Raw genomic sequence first — 19,527 nt, forward strand, 5'->3', positions numbered from 1 at the left:
CACCCCTACCTAGTGAGTTTTATCTGGGTGCTCTGGTTAGGTCATCTATGAGCAGTCTGGTAGTGCAGTGACTGTTACCTTACAGCAAAATGGTCCTGTGCTCAAATCCACAGGGGACTTTTTTATTTTTCTATTTGGTTTCTCAGAAAAATGTTGCATATAAGAGTTTCACTTGCTGCTTAAATAAAGTTTAGCCTATATAGTTAGAAATAAAGCTTTCATAGGACTCTCTGCATTCATGCAAAAAACAGAGTACACCCCATGTTTCAATAGTGTGTAGATCTGCCTTTAGAACGAATAACATGAAGGAAGTGTTTTCTGTATAAACGTATCAGTTTCTTTCTTCTTCTTGTGGAGAAATTATGGCTCACTCTCTCTTTACAACATTCCTGCAATTCATTGAGGTTTCTGGGCATCCTTCGATGCACATCTCTCTTAAGGTTCTGCAGTAGCATTTCAATTAGGCTTCAAAATTCTTTGACATCAACATCTTCTTTTGTTTTTCAGCCATTCATAGATTTGCTGCTTTGCTTGGTGCCATTGTCCTGTTGCATGACCCAATTTGGGTCAAGCTTTAGCTGTTGGACAGATGTCCTCACATTAGACTCTAGAACAGCCCACTTTGATATACAGATATGTTTATAGTCAACTCAATGACTGACAAGTGCCCAGGTCCTGTGGCTGCAAAAGCAGCTCAGATCACCTTCTCTCCACCACCACGCTGTTATTTGGTTTTCTACAAAAGTGTACATTATGGCCAAACATTTCCACTTAGGTCTCATCTGTCCGAAGGACATTGTTCCAAAAGTCTTTAGGTTCTTTATGTTGCAACATACCTAAGCCACATTGCCACATTTTTAGAGTGACAAGGCTAAAGCACACCTGAATGTGCCAAATTAGCCATATGTTAAAACATCTTGTGTATTTAATTAGTAGCACCTGGTTCCTACTTATCCCCTCAAACAGAAGCTTACTTTCTTACTTTCTAAATGTAAGTGTAAATGCCAGTTTATTTCCTTTTCTGTGCAGGATAAATTGAGTATGAATTTTCAGGTATTTGCTTAGGTTTTTTAGTCATAATTTATATCCTGTTCATATTAGACTCAAAATGTGAGTTTTAAAAACAATTTATACTGCATGCTAACTATAAGTCCTGTACATCCTAGGTACAATATTTTTAGGTACAGTTTATAGCATTTTAATTAATATTAAAATGCTATAAACTGCACGCCTCAGAAAATGTAGTTTATGACACCACACAAATAAAACTTACATAATTTTTGTATTTTATTTTCTTCTTCTTAGACAAAACTTTACACAAAATATTAGTAACATGTTTTTTATTTGGTAAAAAAAAAGAATAGTATTAAAAATATTTACCCTTTAAAGGTGCTGTTATAGTGTCAAATATATTCTTATATACATGTTTTTAAATCTATCTGTATAAGTAAACACATAATATGTCTTCTTGTGTTCACTGTCTGCTGAAATCACAAACATCGGTAAAATTTAAACATTAACCTTGGTTTTCAGCCTTCTCTTTGTGGTGTGGGAAACAGATGTGGGTAGTAACTCCTTATTTATCATCTCATCTTTAAGAGCTGCTTCCTGTTTAGGTTCAGTTTTTATTTTTGAAGAGGAGGTTGGACTTGGAGACCGTGGTGATCCCGATTTAGGTCTCTTTGCTGGGGAGTTCTTGTGGGCAGATAGACAGCTGTGCTGGTTCAGACACACAGAGCAGAGAGGGTTGACGGGCAGACAAACCTGCTGTCCAAAACCCACAAGCAGCCAGTTGATCTCACTCCACAGCTCCCTGCAACAGAGAAACATCACCTGATGACTTTACAGAAGTACTGCACTTTGAAACATATTTTTGTGCACTCTAAGAAAAACACACTGGTGCTGGTGTTAATATCACCATATCAATACATTTTTATAAAAGTGTCAAATTTCATGGATTGAAAATGGGTCACCATGACATCTACTGCTCTCTGGCCTGAGGATCTCTTTACTTTATAAGTGACTGCTCTCACATTTGCTAATTAAAGCTGCTTTCATCTGTTTTTTTATTAAAAGAAGATAAGGTAGATTTTAATCAAGAAATGCTGTCAAATTCTAATTAAATGAAAAAAATCGAATTTCCTGTTTATTAGTTGTTGGGAGTAGGTCTCTCACAATATCAGATGTATAATCTATGACCAAAGAAGTGTAGTATTCTATTGTCATTTCTGGTATATCGTGACATCAGAAGAATATAGTGAGATCTGCATGTTGTTGAGCACTGATTATTATTTTGCATTCTAAAAATAAATTTCCACATTTTGATTTTCATTGCTTCCCACTGACAGTCAAACGTTAAAGAGTCAACATTAACCACTGGCAGCGCTGATGTATGGTACGTATCTAAATCAATCCTGGACATCTTTATAGGTTTGTTGATCACAAGTTAATCAGGTTTCGCGGATCAGCAGTGAGTTGTCATGCTGTTACCTGGGTAACCACTCCTCAAGGGCCTTCCGTGTTTCCTCCGGGTTTTTGGTCGCCTTCCTGAGCCAGCCCAGCCTATTAGATATACGATGCACATGTGTGTCCACACCTAGACAAAAATGATCAATACAAATGAAAGCCTAGTCTCATCACAATACTTCTAAGTTGGCAGTTTATTCGGTGCACCTGAATAAATCTAATGCAATCAAACAGAAGAACCCTGCAACGCGTCGTAACTACACGATGAATATAAGGCTCATTTTTTGTTTTAAAGTTGTGTGATACCAAAGGATGTAATTTCTGAAGTTTCTCAAATGTAGTGCATACATCATTTTACAAACCAATGATTTCTCAATGCGGCAGAAACATCAAATATGACGACACATCAAAACCACTGATGTGTCTTCACTTATTAATAGAGGTAAAAATAAGGGAATTAGTAGACTGGTCAATCAAGAGAAAGGCACGAGCCCCGGCTTGGACAGTCTCAGTCGTTGTGTCCTTGGGCAAGACACTTCACCCGTTGCCTACTGGTGGTGGTCAGAGGGCCCGGTGGTGCCAGTGTCCAGCAGCCTTGCCTCTGTCAGTGCGCCCCAGGGTGGCTGTGGCTACAATGTAGCTTGCCATCACCAGTGAGTGAATGGGTGAATGACTGAATGTGTAAAGCGCTTTGGGGTCCTTAGGGACTAGTAAAGCGCTATACAAATACAGGCCATTTACCATTTATTACTGTGACTCAGCTGCACTACCTTTGCGGCCCACCAGGGGGCTTCAACCTACACTTTGGGAATCACTGATCTAGAATTTTGCTTAATCATTTTCTGGGAGGTTAGCCAATTGTGTCTGCATGTTTAAGAGATGGAAGTCCCTACCAATGCCAGACACCTGGTCCCAGGCGATGTCCATAGCCAGGTGAGCCATTTTGGGTCCAACTCCCGGCAGACGGACCAGCCCCTCAACACTGCTTGGGATATCCCCTCCAAACTCCTTTTGCAACATGGCTGATGTCAGCTTCAGATACTTCACCTTATTCTAAAGAAGAACAGGTAAGAAACCAAGAGGACACAACAAAGAACACAGCTGAGAAACCAGGTTAATATTAATATTTAACTTTTATTTACTGAAATTTGATTAAACATGCTAACAGCTATGGACACCATCTGTTTTACCCTCCAGAAGCCGACAGGATAGATGAGTTTTCCCAGTTTTTCATCATCTGTAGCGAGTATGTTTTCTACAGTGCAGCCGTGTGCTCTGAGCTTCTGCATAGCTGCTGCTGTCACCTGGTCCTTTGTCTGACTGGACAGCATGAGTGACACCAGCACCTGGAAACGTCTCACCTGCAGATGGAACAGAGGAATTAACAGGTTCTATTTAAGGGGACTTTTAAAATATCCATCCCACACCTACATGCGCAGGAGCCTCCATGTCATAGCATTTCTCTGCTCCCATGTTATCTACAGGCGCATCACGGCCGCTCCTCATCTCACGAATGAATCCTAACTGTTTCCTCCAGTCGGCAGGTTCCCAGTGCTCAGTTTTCATGGGAGAAACACGCTCATCCTTCTCGTATTCCACCTTTAACTGTCTCCTCCTGCGGCTGTGTGGATACTCCGGTAAAGCTTCGGTTTTTGGTTGCACCAGTGCCTCATGGAGGAGTTCACGACCTGAACAAGAGGAAGCGTGGCACCACAGTAAGCACCATAGCTAAAAATTAAAACACAAATGATATCTAATATAATCTAATTAATCAAAGACTAGTTTTGATGTAAAAACAAAAAAACAAAAACAAAATCACAAAAAAAAAAAAAAAATCACTATAAATAAGATATTTCTCCAACCAGTTCAACATCTAAAGATGCTGAATGTTGGAATAATTTCACCATCTTGGTTTAAAAAAAACAAACAAAACCCCCCTATAATCTTCGCACTCTTTTTATCATTATTTTATAGAAGCGAAACATTTTCAGTCCCATTCACCTTAATTGGGTCAATGTTCATATCATGGTTCATATGGTTGCTATGACAAATTATTTACGAAATGAAAACCAAGTTGTATTTAATAAATTTTGAAACTTAACAATTAAGAACAAATGTTTATTAGGAAAAAAGTTTATTTAGGCCATAAATCAAGATAGAAGTAAAGTGGTTCTCTCACAGACTTTTATATAACCAGACTCTTTTTTTTTTTTTTTTTTTTTTTTGCAGTTAGGAGTCACCCCCTGCTGGTCATCACAAAGAATGCAGGTTCTCTAATAACTAATCAGACAAGCAGATTAGCTTCATGTTTTTGTATAAACTCATTAAGACTGTCTAAAAACCCTTTAAAGAAAGAGACTTGAAATACTGAGCCCACTGTCTAAAATTTACACTTATTTCTGCACAAGAAAATTCTGTCTTTTTTTAATGACATCACAGAGTCAACAGATCTCAAGCTCAGAGTAAGAGACTACCAGAATCTTGGGGTCAATGTTGCAAACGCAATCTCCTTTAGTTCACACGCTTATATGATCCACAGCCAGCAGGGCCTGATCACATGACCTCGGGGACTTGATGAACACTGGTGCTCAACTATGCAGAGCTCTAAAAGTCAAAACCAGAATCTTAAAGTGGAACGATTTTCACAGAGAGCCAGTGCAACTGAATTAGTAACGATGTGATAGTTGAGTATTTAGTAGCCTTAGTCAGAAGCCTTGCGGTGGAGTTCTGAACTACCAACAGATGTGAGTAGTAAACAACAATGAATTCTAATTCTAATTCAATAATTAACTAAAAAAAATTGATGAAATAAAGGCATGAACAACAATTTCCAATTCGGAGTACAAAAACAAAAACGTGTCTGCACAAAAAAGTACATTTTTTGAATTTCATCTTGTGGAAACAAATCTTCTCGAACAGAGTTATTTGTTTCAGCCTTCAAAGAGGTGCAACAAAGAGGCTCAAAATGTTCATATAGTAGGGCAATTATTACAGAGACATGCTTCAGAGCAGGAGTGCCAAACATAAAGTCCTTGGGCCAAAATTGGCCCAGCAAACACTACAATCCAGCCCACTGGATCACTGTTGATGGCTGTACTTTTTTTTTTGTTACACTGTATGCACAGTAATAAATAAAAAAAATGATAAAAATTGGAAATTTCCAGTGAAATAACCAAATGTTTCCACTTTATTATGATTAAGGGTAGTCTGGGCAATGAGCTACCAAAGTGTAGTGTTGAAATTACTCTTCTTTTTCTATAAATGCATAGTTAAATATCTTTACACTGACAGAAAGGGTATTTTTTACTGCTCTGGCCCATTTAAGATCAAAGTGGGTTGTGTGTGGCCCAAGATGTAAAATGAGACTGACATCCCTGCTGTAGAGCGACCTTTATTAGTGTAAACAGGGTTTTGTGCATGATAAACTGAACGTCCTGTTTATTAGCACAGACTCAGTCACAAGTAGAAAATCTGTCTCTTGAGTGTAAAGGTCAGTTTTGTCTTATGGATGCACAAAACCTTATATCCTGCACGTTCATAATTCTATTTCACATTCACAGAACAAAAGAAACAACATCTTTCACTCTGTGCCCTGTAGTGTTCATTGATAACTCCTGCACACTGGGCGAGAAAGGTGATGACAAAGCCTGGTTTTCACCTGCCAGTCGCTTTTTTAAGATGTAAAGGTGTAACTGTAGAATTGGTAAGCAAAGCAAATCAACCTGCTCCAGAATATGCGCAATAGCCTTCTGCCACCAAAACAGCTCAAGTTAATTAATTTGTATCCACGTGTACCAACGTACGTGGTCAGTTTGTGTGGTTAGCGTTACCGGCTGATAAAGGAGTAGACGAAGCTCTTAGTTCTGACACGCTCTTCTCCTCCACCTCCACCTTCACTGGCACAGCGCAGACCGGGTCCTCGTTCCTCCGTCTGTTGGTGAGTTTGGTCCTGAGAGAGGCTGCAGGTGTGCGGCCAGCAATTTGACTCGCACTCCGAGTCATAACAGACCTGTTCTCCATGAAGTAAGGAGAAGTCATTATAACACCTCGGACTACATAACAGACCCGCGCGCTGCAGTGGACGTGAAGCATTGAACTGTTGCTGAAGTTAGTTTCTCAATCGTAGTTTTTGGATCGCGGGTGGAGCTGACGAGCTGAATTCGCCTGCAAGAGGAAGAATGACATAAACACAAAGACTCGATTTTATTTTGAAGATTTAAAAAATAAATTTTCCGCTCTGTTAATAAAACAATATTGTTTTGATATATGAGATTACACTTACACTTCCTGGTGGAAGTGCCAATTTACTTTTAAAATCTAAAAAAACAATAAACAAAAACCTACACGATACTCAATTGCGACTGAAAACGGGTCAGGGTGATATTATTGGTTTAACTGTAGACGTTGGCCTGGCCACATTGCAGCTTGTAGCGTCAAAAAGGAACCAACGTCACTAACAGCAGCACGGTAAGCTAGCTGCTAGCTTAACAGCTAAAACCGTCTTACTTTATGCAAAATTTTGACGGCTAAACACTTTTATATAGTCTATAGGAAACTTTACCTGCGCTTTACTTCTTTGTAGATGTTATGCTTTCCCGCCTGTGCCACAACACAAAAACTCATACTGCTAACAAACGGACTAGCATACTTCGTATTTAGTCTGCCCTTAAAAAAGACATTTCCCGCGAGGCAGTGCGGCAAACGTGTTTTTGTAGGAAGTCCCACTGTCAGAGCATTAGTGTGTCATCCGGTTGAAGAGTAGGGGTGCTGGGAGCGAGCCTTCGGCTGCAAAGACAGAGTTATATCAATGCACAGAAGCGGGCGGCTCGGCTGGCTGCAATCTGACGAAGCAGCGACTGAATGAAACCAAAACCGACTCAACTTCACTAAGGTGAGATGAGAGGGGGAGACGGTGGCCGGGGGTAGGAGGGGCAGGCGCTGTTGTTTTATGCTACTAGACCTTCAGTGCCACAACAGAGAAATGCTAGCTTATTACAACCACTGTGAACCGAAGCTGAGAGGGTTTAGCAACGCCACACTACGTTTGTGCTGATATGAGATGTTTAGGCTGACTTGTGTCCGCAGATATATCAACTCTGGTTCGAGCCTACCTTGCACCGTTGCTGCTGCTGTTGTTGTTGCTGCTGCTGGTGCTGGACTGAAACAGACCAGCCGTTGTCCGTCTGCTCACCTCCCCTCCCCTCCCCTCTATCTCTGTCAAGTCCACATGACAGCAAATTCTTTAAACGTGCCCCATGGGTTTACATATTTACAGGCTGCAGTGTCAAACTTTACTCCTGCTTAAACAGTGGCTTGTAGTGCTGTGTGGACCCACCTGTAATGTCATAAACTTGTTGCTCAAGTTTATTTTGCTGCTGTATGGTCTAAGATCACATGCACAGTACAATAATATGCAACCCTTTAAAGAAATATAAAACACACTTCATTACAGACATGGACATGGATAAACTGGAGTCGTTTAGCAATCACTTATTATCAGCTTCTCCACCTGCTAAGCACAGACTTCATATAAGCTAAAAATAAGTCTTTTTGGCCTTTTGACCTCACTTGTGTTTTTAACCTTGTGCTAACAGGTGAAAATCCGCTGTTTAACCCATGTGTTAACCTTCACTTTACTTTCCAAGATGGACTTTTTCACTTGAAATATGACTTTACTTAATACACCTCATTATATCTGGTCTGAACAGTTTCCAGAGCCCAGCTCCAGCTTAGACAACATAACAATATGCTGACAGGTTACTGTTGGTAATCTACTGGTTGTGAAGTTATGGCCCAGTGCTGATTTTTAAAATAACTATTTGTTATATGTATTTTTGGTGTTACCATTTTTGTGGCGAGGAAGCAAAAAGAAGTTATTAATAGGGAATAACTGAAATGTTTAAGCTTATTTTTTAGGTCTTCATTAGAGGACTGTAGAACAGTTGGCCGGCACAAAGTTGATAGGACAGATGGACAGTGCCATGTGTAAATCTGTACTAATTCTCAATGTATATACAGTCACGTGAAAGGGTTATCACACGACTCTACAGACACATGTGAGTAGTAAGTATATATCATTTTTCAGTAGCTAGTAAAACCACTCTTAAAGTCCTTCTACAGCATTTCAACTGGGCTGAGGTCTGGACTTGCAGCACTTTAATCCTTTTCTTTTTCAGCCACTTTTTGTTTGGTAGATTTACAGGTGTATTTGGGCTCATTGTCTTTTTGCATGACCCAATTTGGGCCAAGCTTCTGCTGTCAGTTAGATGGCCTCAAGATTGCCTCTAGAATACTTTGAGCCAACCATGAACTTCTCTGTACACCAAAGAGCGACAGGTTCCAGGTCTCATAGCTGCAAAACAAGCACAAATCATCAGCTGTCCACCACTGTGCTGACAGGTGGTGTTAAGTACTAATATGCTATGTTTGTTTTTTTCCAACATGTGCATGGGTGTACATTATGGCCAAACAGCTCCACTTTGGTCTCATCTGTTCAAGAAATGCTATGATTTGTACTGATGCTACTTTGCAAAGCTAAACTGGCATTTATGTTATCAGCAGTGAATGACATATGAATCCACATTTAGAATCCACAGGAAATGATTAACTAATAAGCTTAAAGGGGGGAAAAAAGGTGTGACTCGCTCTGTGTCTGGTTCTGTGACAGGCAGCTGCCAGTCCCTCGCCTGTGTTGTGCATCACCCTTCCAGGCTGGGCCATGAATAAACAACCAAGCAAGGAGAGTCTCAAGGACAAGGTGAAGGGGATCTTTGGGCTCGGTACACAGCGTCCTCCGAACAAACAGAGCGACACTAAACCCTCCGAGTTTATCATTACGGCTGACATCATCAAGGTCTGCAGAAGCGACTGAGTGTCTGTGCATGTTCACTGAATGTCTCTCATTCCTTTCCCAGCACATCTTCCACTGTTTGACGTATTTTTTACTTTGGTGTGTTTCAGGAGCTCCACCCAGATTGCGGTCTGAGCAACCGTGTTCGCACTATGAACCACATCTGTGAGCTTGCCAAAATGAAAAAGTTTGAGGAGGTGAGTCTGCTGACTGCGGTCCATTGTTGTCTTTGTTTGGTGACTAACGTGTTATTAAGTAACGCGTTACAGTAACTACGTTATTATTGTGGTAACGAGCACGGTAACTAGTTATTATGCCAAAATCAGGAACGCGTTACTCGTTACTGGGATTTAGATAGGGTCGTTATTCGTTACTTCGTGTGGTGGCTATCGCAGAGCTTCCACAGATTCAGTAACATTAGCAAGTGGTGGAGGCCAGCAGGTGGATGAAAGAAAGGGGACGCAGGAGGAGGAGAGACCCGAAGCGGCCGCCCGTCCGAGTGTCAGGTGAACTGAACTTCAGGTAAGACGTTATGACCTGCAGTCTATCTGGGTCAGATATAAACCAAGTTTAGTTGGAGTTTATTTTCGTTGTGCTGACTTTTTCGTACTGCGTGCTAGCTAGCATGACGGGGTTTCTATACAGCTGGGTGGGAGCTATGATGTTAATGATGTTGAACTTTATTTTGTTCATACGGTTAATTATTAGAGTTGCCAACCGTTCCCTAAAAAACGGAATAGTCTCATATTCAGAGACATTATTACGCGTTTCGTATTGAGGTGAAAAGGAACACAGTTTGTCCCGGACTTCAGCTACAATGAAAAAGACACAAAGCTGGAGCTGCCTCTTCTTCTCTCATTCTCTCCCCTCCCTCTCCTGTTGCTACTTTAATCATGAAACTGATCAATGATCAGCTGATCGGCTTTTCCCTCTTGTTTATTTATCGTCCACTTTGCGCCAGAAAGAGGAAACCACTGGATGTCGCGTTAAACAACAGCAGCACGTTTGATCAGCTGTTGTTAGAATTTATTTAATATTAATTTCTAGTATCAGCTGATGTTTGCTGGAGCCACAGCTGTAAACCTGCTGGTCATGATATCGGTTTGGATATCTGGTGAGTGGGAAACCAGATGAAACCAGGAGATGTCCTTACTGAATCATCAGAGCTGAACAGGTGATGGAGAAACAGGTTTACCTTTTAGGTGACATGAATGAGTTGAAGGGAAGTTATAAACTGTTTCTGAGAGATAAATAACACCAGGATCCTTTTCTATGTAGCTGACAGCTGGTAACTGTGCAGGGGCGGATCTAGCAAAGTGTTGCCAGGGGGCCAGGTAGGGCATTAACAGGGAAAGGGGGGCACAAAGAAATACTTTCTTATTCTCATTTCAAATGTCTAGCTTTTAATAAATAATTATCTGAGTCTTACAACAAACGATTGATAGATTGATACATATATACCATCAAGACAGTGAACATCACTGTCACAACAGTGTTTGTTTTCATTCAAAGGCTTTATGATATTTGCTATAATGGCGGGCCGGTCTCTAGTCAAAATGCCCGGGCTGATTTTTTGTCCCAGTCCAGCCCTGTATGCAGCTCATCTGCAGCCTGGTGTTACCTACATCTTCCTATTCGGAAGGCAGAATTTCTGAGTTCTGAATACAATCAAAAGCACCACGACTGCAGTTTTTGTGTTGGATGTAAAAAGCGCACATGACGCTGTGACGTAGGCTAGAATCATGGCGGCGGTCAACGACGGTCCAGGCGTGGGATTTCTCTCGTGGAAATATGCACATTATTTTTTCCTTTGGTAGGTGGCACAGTGCACTTGTGGCAAGTAAGCAAGCTAGAAGACTGGCACTCTTGCTGGGTATCCAGTTAGCAACACATTAACAAGAGAAGTCTGAGTAAAACCAAAGTTACTTTCCCTAGTAACTAGTTACTTTGAAAGTAACGAGTAACTTGAAGTAACTGAGTTACTTTTGATGGAAGTAACTAGTAATGTAACTAGGTTACTAATTTAAAGTAACTTACCCAACACTGGTGAACAGTACGCAGTCTTCTTTATTTGTTAAAATCTGAGTGCATATGTTGTTCAGCATGCAGTGGAGGCTGTATGGAAAAATGTGGAAGACATGCTGACTCCAGAGCAGCCACCAGAGGCCAGACATGCTGTCCTGCAGCTGCTCAGGGCCATTATACAGGGGCAGGTATAAAAACACAACATACACGCAGACAAATGCAAAAAGCTTCTGTATGTTTTTTGTTTTTAAAAAAAAGTCTTGCCCACTGTTTGTGTGAAGGGTGAGCGACTCGGCCCTCTGAGAGCCTACTTTTTCAAGGTAATCAGAGACTACCAGCCGTGCAATGAAGACCTTTCTGACAGACTGGAGGTGTTTAAGGCTTTAACAGAGAATGGAAAGGATATCACATACCTGGAAGAGGACATAGGTAAAAACAGACTAATCCTCTTTCTTTATCAGTTGCAATATTTGTGTTTGTGCATTTAAAAAAAACAAATCTGGAAAATAAATATAAGGAATTCTGAATAAAGCAAAACTTCAGCTTTGAAGTAAACACTATTAATCACTGATAAATTTCTGGCTGTGTCACACCTCAGCTGATTAGGTTCAACTCGTGTTCACTGTTCCCTTTTTGTGCATTGACTCTATTGATATTATGTAATACAACAGTTTTCTTTCTTTTTTTTAATCACTTGTTTTTCATTTCGGGTACAATGATGACAATGGTTTTTTTGAATTCTAATAATAGCTTTTTTCCGCACACAATACCCTCAACTGTTTCTTTCAGGATTTTTTTTTTTTTTTTCAAAGGTGGTAGGGAAACCTTCCATAGGACAAATACCCACATCCACGATAGTTTGATCCCAGTATTATCTGAGAAATATTACATCATATATTCAGCCTTATTTGAGCTACTTTTTTAGTAGTATTTTTAACTGTTGTGTTCATACTACTGTGAATAGTTTTATTTGCCACAGTGTATTGACCTGCATTAATACTTTTCACATGCATTTTTTTTTCTTTCTATGTTATTTGCTTTCCTCTCTCAGCACGCTTTGTCCTCCTGTGGATGGATATAGGCCTTACATCTGACTTTCTCCATGTTCTTGTTAATCTGGTGAAATTCAATAGCTGCTACTTGGACCAAAATGTTTCCATCATGGTCCAGTGAGTCAGAGAAATCCACACACACACACACACACACACACACACACACACACACACACACACACACACACACACACACACAAACAATGATTCTCTCTTACTCAGCAATTGTTCTCAGTGTCTCTTTTTCCTACTCGTTCTTCTGTGCTCTCTGCAGGAAAATTTGCCTGCTGTGCAACAGAACGACGTCTTCGACTGATATTGAGGTTGGTATTTCAAATTACTTGACAGTTAAAGGCTTTTACACACTGGACGGCAAACATTTGTGCAAACATTTTGCATGTTAAAAATATTTTTGGGGACTTTTTTTTTTTTCCAGTTGCAAATAAACACATCTGACCGCTTAAACCACTGCATTTGGCAAGATGGACACTTGTAGCATGGAAATGGTGAAAGAGTACTGTTTTACCTAAGAGACACAGTTTGATGCTATTCAAGATCAATTTACTCCTGAAAGTATTTCTCTGCCTCCTCAGACGTGTTTCCAAGTGTGCCAACAAAAGCTCAAACTGCCCCACTGACATCCTGAAATATGTAGAAAAGCGGTCGTGATACTGTTTTAATCTCTGGAGCAAAACATTCAAATTTCCTTGTTGCTGCTCAGTTTCTTCTTTTTCTGGTTTAGAAACATTAGGATCAACATTGATGCCAATTTCACTTTATTTATTTTTTCATCAGTCTTTTGGGGTTTTTTTTTTTTTTTTTTGCAGTTTGAGGAGGAATTTTTCACAAAAAACACAAAAACTTTGCAACAGTTTTTTTTTTTTCGCAGCACCCTCAGTGTGTAATGGCCTTTGCACGGCATGTTTATGATTCCTCTTCAAAAGAAGGTGCAGTTTTTGTTTAGTAAATACATAACAGGCCCTTCACGAACCTGCAGGTTTAAGAAAAATTATTGAATAACTGTCCAGTGTCCATATATTTATTATATGTGAAAACTCTGTACGCCAAAGCTAGAGATGGTTTTAATCTGATGTATTAAAGTAAATGTTTTTGAGTAAATCACAATCATTAGCTTCAGTTAAACCTACCATTTAGACAAACCCTACCATATTTTTTGATTTGTGAACCTCAGACTGTTTTGTAGCGCTGGTGGTCACCAGTATTTCCAACCTTTGTATTTTTCCAGGTGGCTCTGCAAGTGCTCGATGCAGTTGTGTGTTACAACTGCCTGCCCTCCGACTCTTTAACCGTTTTCATAATCACACTCTGCCGTACGGTCAACGTCAAAGAGTTTTGCGAGTCCTGTTGGAAGGTGAGGCAAGAACACACCTGCATATATACAATTCTGCCTCTTGTTTGAAGTCTATGATTTGAAGGGACATAATTCATAACTGTGTCCTCCTCTGTGTCGTTTGTTGTCCCTACACTTTGTTTTGCTCTCTGGTTCTTCAGTTAATGAGAAAGGTTTTGGGGACTCACCTCGGCCATAGTGCAATTTACACCATGTGTCGCATTATGGAGGAAAGGTATTATTGGTTAAATATACAATATTTCTGACTTTGTGTGAATGAGCATATATAACTTTGGAGGTATGGTGCAGTTCTTCTTTGATCTGTCCCTCCACCAGGGTGTATATGGAGGATGCACCGTTGTTAAGAGGAGCAGTTTTCTTTGTTGGAATGGCGCTTTGGGGCGCACACAGACTGCCTGCACTCAAAAATACACCGACGCTTGTTCTGCCATCTTTCTACAAGGTAACTCACATAAATATACATGCAGTTTTGCAATGAGATTATAATACTGAGGGTCAAGTCCACATCAAAAATTTAACTGATAGGATTTTATGGTGGTAAGCCATACTGGAGTTCTTAATGTTTTATAAGGACTTATTATAGACTTATTATACTTTTACTTATTTTCTGCTCCCCTGGTCTTAAATCTGTGCAATGTCATTCAGAGCAAATTTCCTTAAAAAGGATGGGAATTTATAAGAATTTGCTCATTGGGTTCTCACTGGGTCCACTTTGAGATTGACCACCATTGCTGTGCAGCGTATCAAAGACATTACATTCATGCAAATTAATTGCATGCTGTGAGTCAAATGTATGCGCATGTTGGAGGTATTTCCTATTTTTGTTGTGATCAAGGTTGGATCATTACTAAAAAAAAAAAAAAAAGATTTCACAGAACACTTTTTTGTAATGCAGTATGGTACTTAATTACCCCAAAGAGAAAGTAATTCATTATACTCCTATATTACTTTTATGTTACTCTGTAAAATAGCTGAAACACACTCTCATAATTACTATTTAACTATATAAACCTGAGGCTTCAGCCCCAAACACCAACACAAATCCCTATCTTAATAAGGACTCACATTTGATCTTTCTCTTACTAATTAGGTATCTAACTTGGTGTTAGCATGGTGTTTGGCTAGCTTAGTGTTAGCATGCTGCGGTCTCTGTAGATGCTTGCAATGAGCCAAAATTGTGCTATCAGCATAATACTGCAGTTTCTGTCTTGGATGCAGTTTCCACTTTACTATCATGCCCTTGTCATTTTGTGCAATAAAACTAATGTTCATATCCATGCTGTAGACTGTGCCACCATCTCCCACCTCCAACCTGCAAACAAATTGGCTGATTGTAGTGCAAGTGGAACCGATAAGCGGGCTCGATAGGCAAGCAGACTAACAGTTCCAGGGAACTGGACTACTCGGAACTTGTTGTGTACAAGAACTTGTTCTTGATTCCCATCGCTAGTTGTTCTTGTGGTCATTTCAAGCACAGGGCTCTGTCTGTGAGCACAGCAACCCCACTCACATGGTGTTCAAATGTTTTTGATTGCAAGGAGAAGCCAGTAAGTAGAAAATTGGCTTAAGGAAGTGGTTTTAAATTCAGGACAATATTCTACTTTTTGGCTTTATTATTGTTAAGACTTCATTAAAAAAAAATCAAAGGATTATGAAACTTTTTTGTGCTTCTGGATTGAATGAGGCCTAAAATTGCTTGTTTTAGACAGCGGAAGAAAGAGGAGCTGCAAAAAGGTCCATTGTAAGATAAATGAGGATAATTTTGACACAAAGATGCTCTAATATAGAATAGCTTTGCTTTGCATCAAAAATATGGAGCTGGAACTCTGCACAATAGGGTGAAAAGAACAGACTGTCTGACTTCCAAACCCGTGGCATAGATTTTCACTTTTGTGTTCAAAGTCATACAGATATTTTCTTTCATGCAGGATGTAGTCAAACTTTAAGTTGTTGCCATGTGTTTAGATCAAACCTGAGGTTGAAAGATTACACGGGGGTAAAATGACTGCACTTGATATGATGACTGTGCTGAATAAGTGACTTTTATTTCTGTCCCTCAGGCCATGTCATGTGCCAACGAGGTGGTCTCCTACGAAATTGTTCTTTCAATAACAAGACTCATCAAAAAGTACGGTAAAGAGCTCCAAGTGGTCACATGGGACATCCTACTCGGCATCATAGAGCGACTGTTGCAACAGATTCAGGTACTTGAATATATTGTTCACTTGTGATTGACCATGCTTCATAGTGTAGTAGTTAACACCTTTGTTAGGTAAGGTGTTTTTGTTTGATTCCAGCTGGAGACCCAAATCCCATTTGGGCTTGTTTTAGGAAGGAGTTCTGCCAAATTAAATATGCGGAGCTGTAGTTTTTAATTTTTATATTTTTATCTGGTTGAGTATACAGAATAAAAAGTAATGGTTCTAGCTTAACCAAGTGGTGTGCCTCTTGTTTTCACAGACAATAGGCAGTGCGGAACTAAAGGCCATTGTTTATGAACTGTTGACCACCGTGGAAGAGCTTTATGAACAAAACGGTTACCACGGCTCCACTGAGAAGTTTTTCAGCCTGGTGGAGAAATGTGCTGATAAAAGACCAGTTAGTGCTTTGATTATCTTCTGTCCTCCTCCAACTTTTGTTGTAATTTAGACCTCTTACACTGTGTTGTCCCCCCTAATCTGAATCTTATCTTTTGCAGGATGCATCAGTGCTGACACTTATCTCCTACAGGGCTCAGTCTATCCAGCCTGCTAAAGAAGGCTGGATTCAGAGCCTTCACCGGCTCATGGAGAAATTCTTCAGGTAGGACACATACACTGACACACGTATCTCAGGGAGGTTATAGTATTATCCTTGTGATGTTCGATCTCGTTCTTGTTCTATCTCTGAAGTATCTTAATCTCCGCTGTCCCTTTCTGTTATCTCACCCTTTTGCTCTGTGAAAGGAACGAGACTCGCAGTGTGATAAGAATCAAAGTGCTTCATATCCTGTCCTTCGTTCTCAGTACCAACCGGCAGCTCTATGAGGTCTGTGCTCTCTCATACACACTCACATCAGAAACCTGTGTAATTCCAGTCCGCTGTCCAGACTGAAAAGCTTCTGGTGCATTTCTCTTGCCATAGTTCCAATTTTTACTGAAGAAGATATTTCGATAGTAGCAAGCACCACTCAGATCCTGACATACTTCTGAGCCTCCCAAAATTTATTTACATGCAATTTATTTTTGAAACGGAGCTTGTACAAATGTTTAACACATTTGTACAAGCTCCGTTTATGATTTTCAAAAAAATCATACTTTTCCTTTTTGTGTTCTTTGCTTATTTTATATTTTTTCTCCAGGATGAGTTGATTGAAATGGTGGTGATTCCCCAGCTCAGTGGGATTGCTGAAGACCGGGACTTGGCAGTTAGAAAACAGGCTACTCAGCTATTAGTGGACCTCGCTGAGGGCTGCAACACGCACCACTTCACCAGCCTGCTGGACATCATTGAACGGGTACAAAAAGAGTACATGCAATCACACAAAATCGCCCCATTTCTGTCACAATGTCATTACTTCTCTCCATTTTATAATTATTTTTTAGGTGTCTAGCCGCTCTCTGGTGTGTTCAGGGCCCCTAGAGGTTTCTGAGAGAGACCCCACAGCAGAGTCTCCTATGGAGGACGTCAGGACTGCTATTCTGGGCCTGCTTGAAATCCTGCAGGTATACATAAAAATAGTAGATGTGAAGAGTTGTGGGTGAGTTAAAATAGAATATTAAGACATAGTTTCTTCCACAGTGACTTATCACAATGTAGGGCATCAAATGACATCAATCAATGGAGAAATCCCCCTCCTCCCAGAACAGTTCAATACACATTAAAATGGACTAAAATTGGCTTTGTTGACTGCTGTCAGACTGTAAATGTCATTTTATTTGGCGACATTTTACCATTAAGAGCTCAAAGATCTCTTTATGGCACAAAACGCTGAGAATATAACAAGCAAAGAAAATGTAATTCACAAACAAAAAATTGGACAATTAATTTGTCCAAACCAAATTAACCAAACCCAAAACAGTTTTTTGTTATGTTGCCTCACTGCGTCTTTGCATTGCTGTCATGCTGCAGTGACTGTACTCTGACCTGGTTATCTGACACATACCTATCGACTGCCCTCTCCGGCCTAAAAATGTATTAAAGGAAAACTTTTTTTTTCCAACTAGTGCTAGCTGCTGCTTACGTAACTTAAAAAAAATCCTCTTAATGAAATGAGTCAGCAGCTAAAACTTTTAATGATGGAAAGACTAAACTAATGCTTAATGCTGCAAGCTTAACAGACCCGCCTGTCAGCTTCTCAGGTGTCATCCAATTTTATTAATATAAATCGAATGTAAATTCATGTATATACCTGGACAGCTAAACATGATTTATCTACGGATTAATACAAATGTTGTATTTTCTTAAACAAAGTTGATTTACAATAAAAATCGATCCTTGGAACAATGTGTGAAGTTTATAAAATCTTAAACATAATCGCTCAGACTCAAGACTTGCTTCTAGAATGAACGTTAGCACCAAAGTTGTTCTAGAAGCAAGTGTTGCATCACGTTAACGCTGCCCGGCAGTTATTAATCCCATAATTAAGCTCTAATCATTAAACTGTTGATGACGATAGATTTCAGCCTTCTTGGTGACCACTCTGCAAAGTCTGTAATTATGTTGTGTCTGTAATTACTGTTTTGTAATGTTGGATATTTTTGCCAGTGTGGTGTCATGTGCTTGCATTTCATGATACTTAGCCAACTGTTAGGTACATGGTAAGGGTCATGAGATGGAAGAGAAAAAAAAAACAAAACAAACTATTAGAAGTGAAGTATTTATAGTGTGTTAAATTGATATGAAATGTTGCATGCTGCCTAAGACTTTCATTAAGCTAGCAAAACTAAGATTATCAAGGTTTAACAAATAAACTAAACATTTATTATATTTTACCTGGTGATAACATGTTATCCTTTTTCTTCTGACAGAGCAAACTTTACAGTCTGCCAGCCAGCCATGCGAGTCGTGTTTATGAGTTGCTTATCAGCCACCTGCAGCTTCATTACAAGAACAAGTACTGTTCAACTATCGCCTCCACTATTAGACTACAGGTAGGTGATCGGTCACTACTCAAATGTTTTTACCTCTTATTACATTTCTTTGTTGACTCCTCCTTTTTCTTCTCAGGTGTTTGACTTCTTCCTCATGATGCGTGCAGACTCTCTTCACCGTCTTGGGGTCCCAAACAAAGATGGTGTCATGAGATTCAGCCCTTATTGCTACTGTGATATAGGGTGAGAACACAAACATTTCCTTTTCTAAAGGTATTAAGCTTACTGACAGCTCTCTAACATTGTGTCAATTGCTTTTGTTCTTGTTGTTTTTCAGGGAACCAGAGAAACGTGTTGGTGAAAAGAAGCCAGCAGGTTCAACCTCTCCTCCTGCTGGCAGCCCTGCTCCTCCTGCTGCTCCTCCCACTTCAGCAGCCTCAACACGCTCAGCCTACCTTCCCTATTCGCCTGCCTTCAGTGTCCTCCTGCAGTGCCTCAAGATGGTACACACAATAATTATTGTATCAAACAGCATTGCACAGTTCATATATACGTTCTGTGGTTAAACAGTTGGCCTCATGCCTAGTTTTGTATCTTTATTCTTAGACTCAACTAGAGTTGCTATACATTTTAAGTTCAGAGTAATCCTTAGATATCTTACACTGGGGCTAGATGCACCCCCCTGGAACA

General features: G+C 39.9%; 2 protein-coding genes across 10 annotated transcripts in view; one reads left to right on the forward strand and one right to left on the reverse strand.

Moving 5' to 3' along the window:
* Positions 1 to 1,269: 1,269 nt before the first annotated feature.
* Positions 1,270 to 7,664, reverse strand: nthl1 (nth-like DNA glycosylase 1). 3 transcript variants are annotated; one of them, XM_084930650.1, is made up of 7 exons: positions 7,578 to 7,664; positions 6,297 to 6,630; positions 3,898 to 4,154; positions 3,657 to 3,827; positions 3,360 to 3,519; positions 2,491 to 2,596; positions 1,270 to 1,813 (listed from the first exon to the last, which is right to left on the reverse strand). In XM_084930650.1, the coding sequence occupies exons 2-7, from the start codon at positions 6,556 to 6,558 to the stop codon at positions 1,510 to 1,512; spliced, it is 1,260 nt and encodes a 419-aa protein (XP_084786776.1). In that variant the 5' UTR covers positions 6,559 to 6,630; positions 7,578 to 7,664; the 3' UTR covers positions 1,270 to 1,509. The 3 variants fall into 3 exon arrangements, with proteins under 3 accessions (XP_084786776.1, XP_084786775.1, XP_084786777.1); XM_084930649.1 differs by lacking the exon at positions 7,578 to 7,664 and adding an exon at positions 7,028 to 7,142; XM_084930651.1 differs by lacking the exon at positions 7,578 to 7,664 and adding an exon at positions 6,749 to 6,862.
* Positions 6,301 to 19,527, forward strand: part of tsc2 (TSC complex subunit 2) — a 34,084-nt gene continuing 20,857 nt past the window's right edge. For 2 of the 7 annotated variants that reach the window (XM_084930642.1, XM_084930646.1), the window contains exons 1-19: positions 7,246 to 7,357; positions 9,134 to 9,319; positions 9,427 to 9,513; positions 11,419 to 11,529; positions 11,623 to 11,770; positions 12,393 to 12,510; positions 12,668 to 12,716; positions 13,640 to 13,765; positions 13,906 to 13,979; positions 14,054 to 14,207; positions 15,826 to 15,969; positions 16,226 to 16,363; positions 16,464 to 16,567; positions 16,711 to 16,792; positions 17,106 to 17,261; positions 17,350 to 17,469; positions 18,775 to 18,897; positions 18,974 to 19,080; positions 19,175 to 19,340. In XM_084930642.1, coding sequence (XP_084786768.1) covers positions 9,185 to 9,319; positions 9,427 to 9,513; positions 11,419 to 11,529; positions 11,623 to 11,770; positions 12,393 to 12,510; positions 12,668 to 12,716; positions 13,640 to 13,765; positions 13,906 to 13,979; positions 14,054 to 14,207; positions 15,826 to 15,969; positions 16,226 to 16,363; positions 16,464 to 16,567; positions 16,711 to 16,792; positions 17,106 to 17,261; positions 17,350 to 17,469; positions 18,775 to 18,897; positions 18,974 to 19,080; positions 19,175 to 19,340 — 2,142 coding nt within the window. In that variant the 5' untranslated portion in view covers positions 7,246 to 7,357; positions 9,134 to 9,184. Of the gene's footprint in view, positions 6,404 to 6,856; positions 6,934 to 7,245; positions 7,358 to 9,133; positions 9,320 to 9,424; positions 9,514 to 11,418; positions 11,530 to 11,622; positions 11,771 to 12,392; positions 12,511 to 12,667; positions 12,717 to 13,639; positions 13,766 to 13,905; positions 13,980 to 14,053; positions 14,208 to 15,825; positions 15,970 to 16,225; positions 16,364 to 16,463; positions 16,568 to 16,710; positions 16,793 to 17,105; positions 17,262 to 17,349; positions 17,470 to 18,774; positions 18,898 to 18,973; positions 19,081 to 19,174; positions 19,341 to 19,527 lie in introns of those variants that run through there. The other 5 variants (XM_084930645.1, XM_084930647.1, XM_084930643.1 and 2 more) reach the window with 4 other exon arrangements.

Source organism: Perissodus microlepis, chromosome 6, assembly GCF_051167445.1.
Source record: "Perissodus microlepis isolate ML-2025 ecotype Zambia chromosome 6, ASM5116744v1, whole genome shotgun sequence".
In the NCBI taxonomy this organism is placed as follows: domain Eukaryota; kingdom Metazoa; phylum Chordata; class Actinopteri; order Cichliformes; family Cichlidae; genus Perissodus; species Perissodus microlepis.

Excerpts from the sequence above, each read along its gene's own strand:
- nthl1 (XM_084930650.1), bottom strand. The coding sequence starts at position 6,558 with ATGCTTCACGTCCACTGCAGCGCGCGGGTCTGTTATGTAGTCCGAGGT. Across the intron at positions 4,155-6,296 it reads GTCTACTCCTTTATCAGCCG|GTCGTGAACTCCTCCATGAG; the intron begins GTAACGCTAACC and ends CCTCTTGTTCAG. Across the intron at positions 2,597-3,359 it reads GGACCAGGTGTCTGGCATTG|GTGTGGACACACATGTGCAT; the intron begins GTAGGGACTTCC and ends ATTTTTGTCTAG.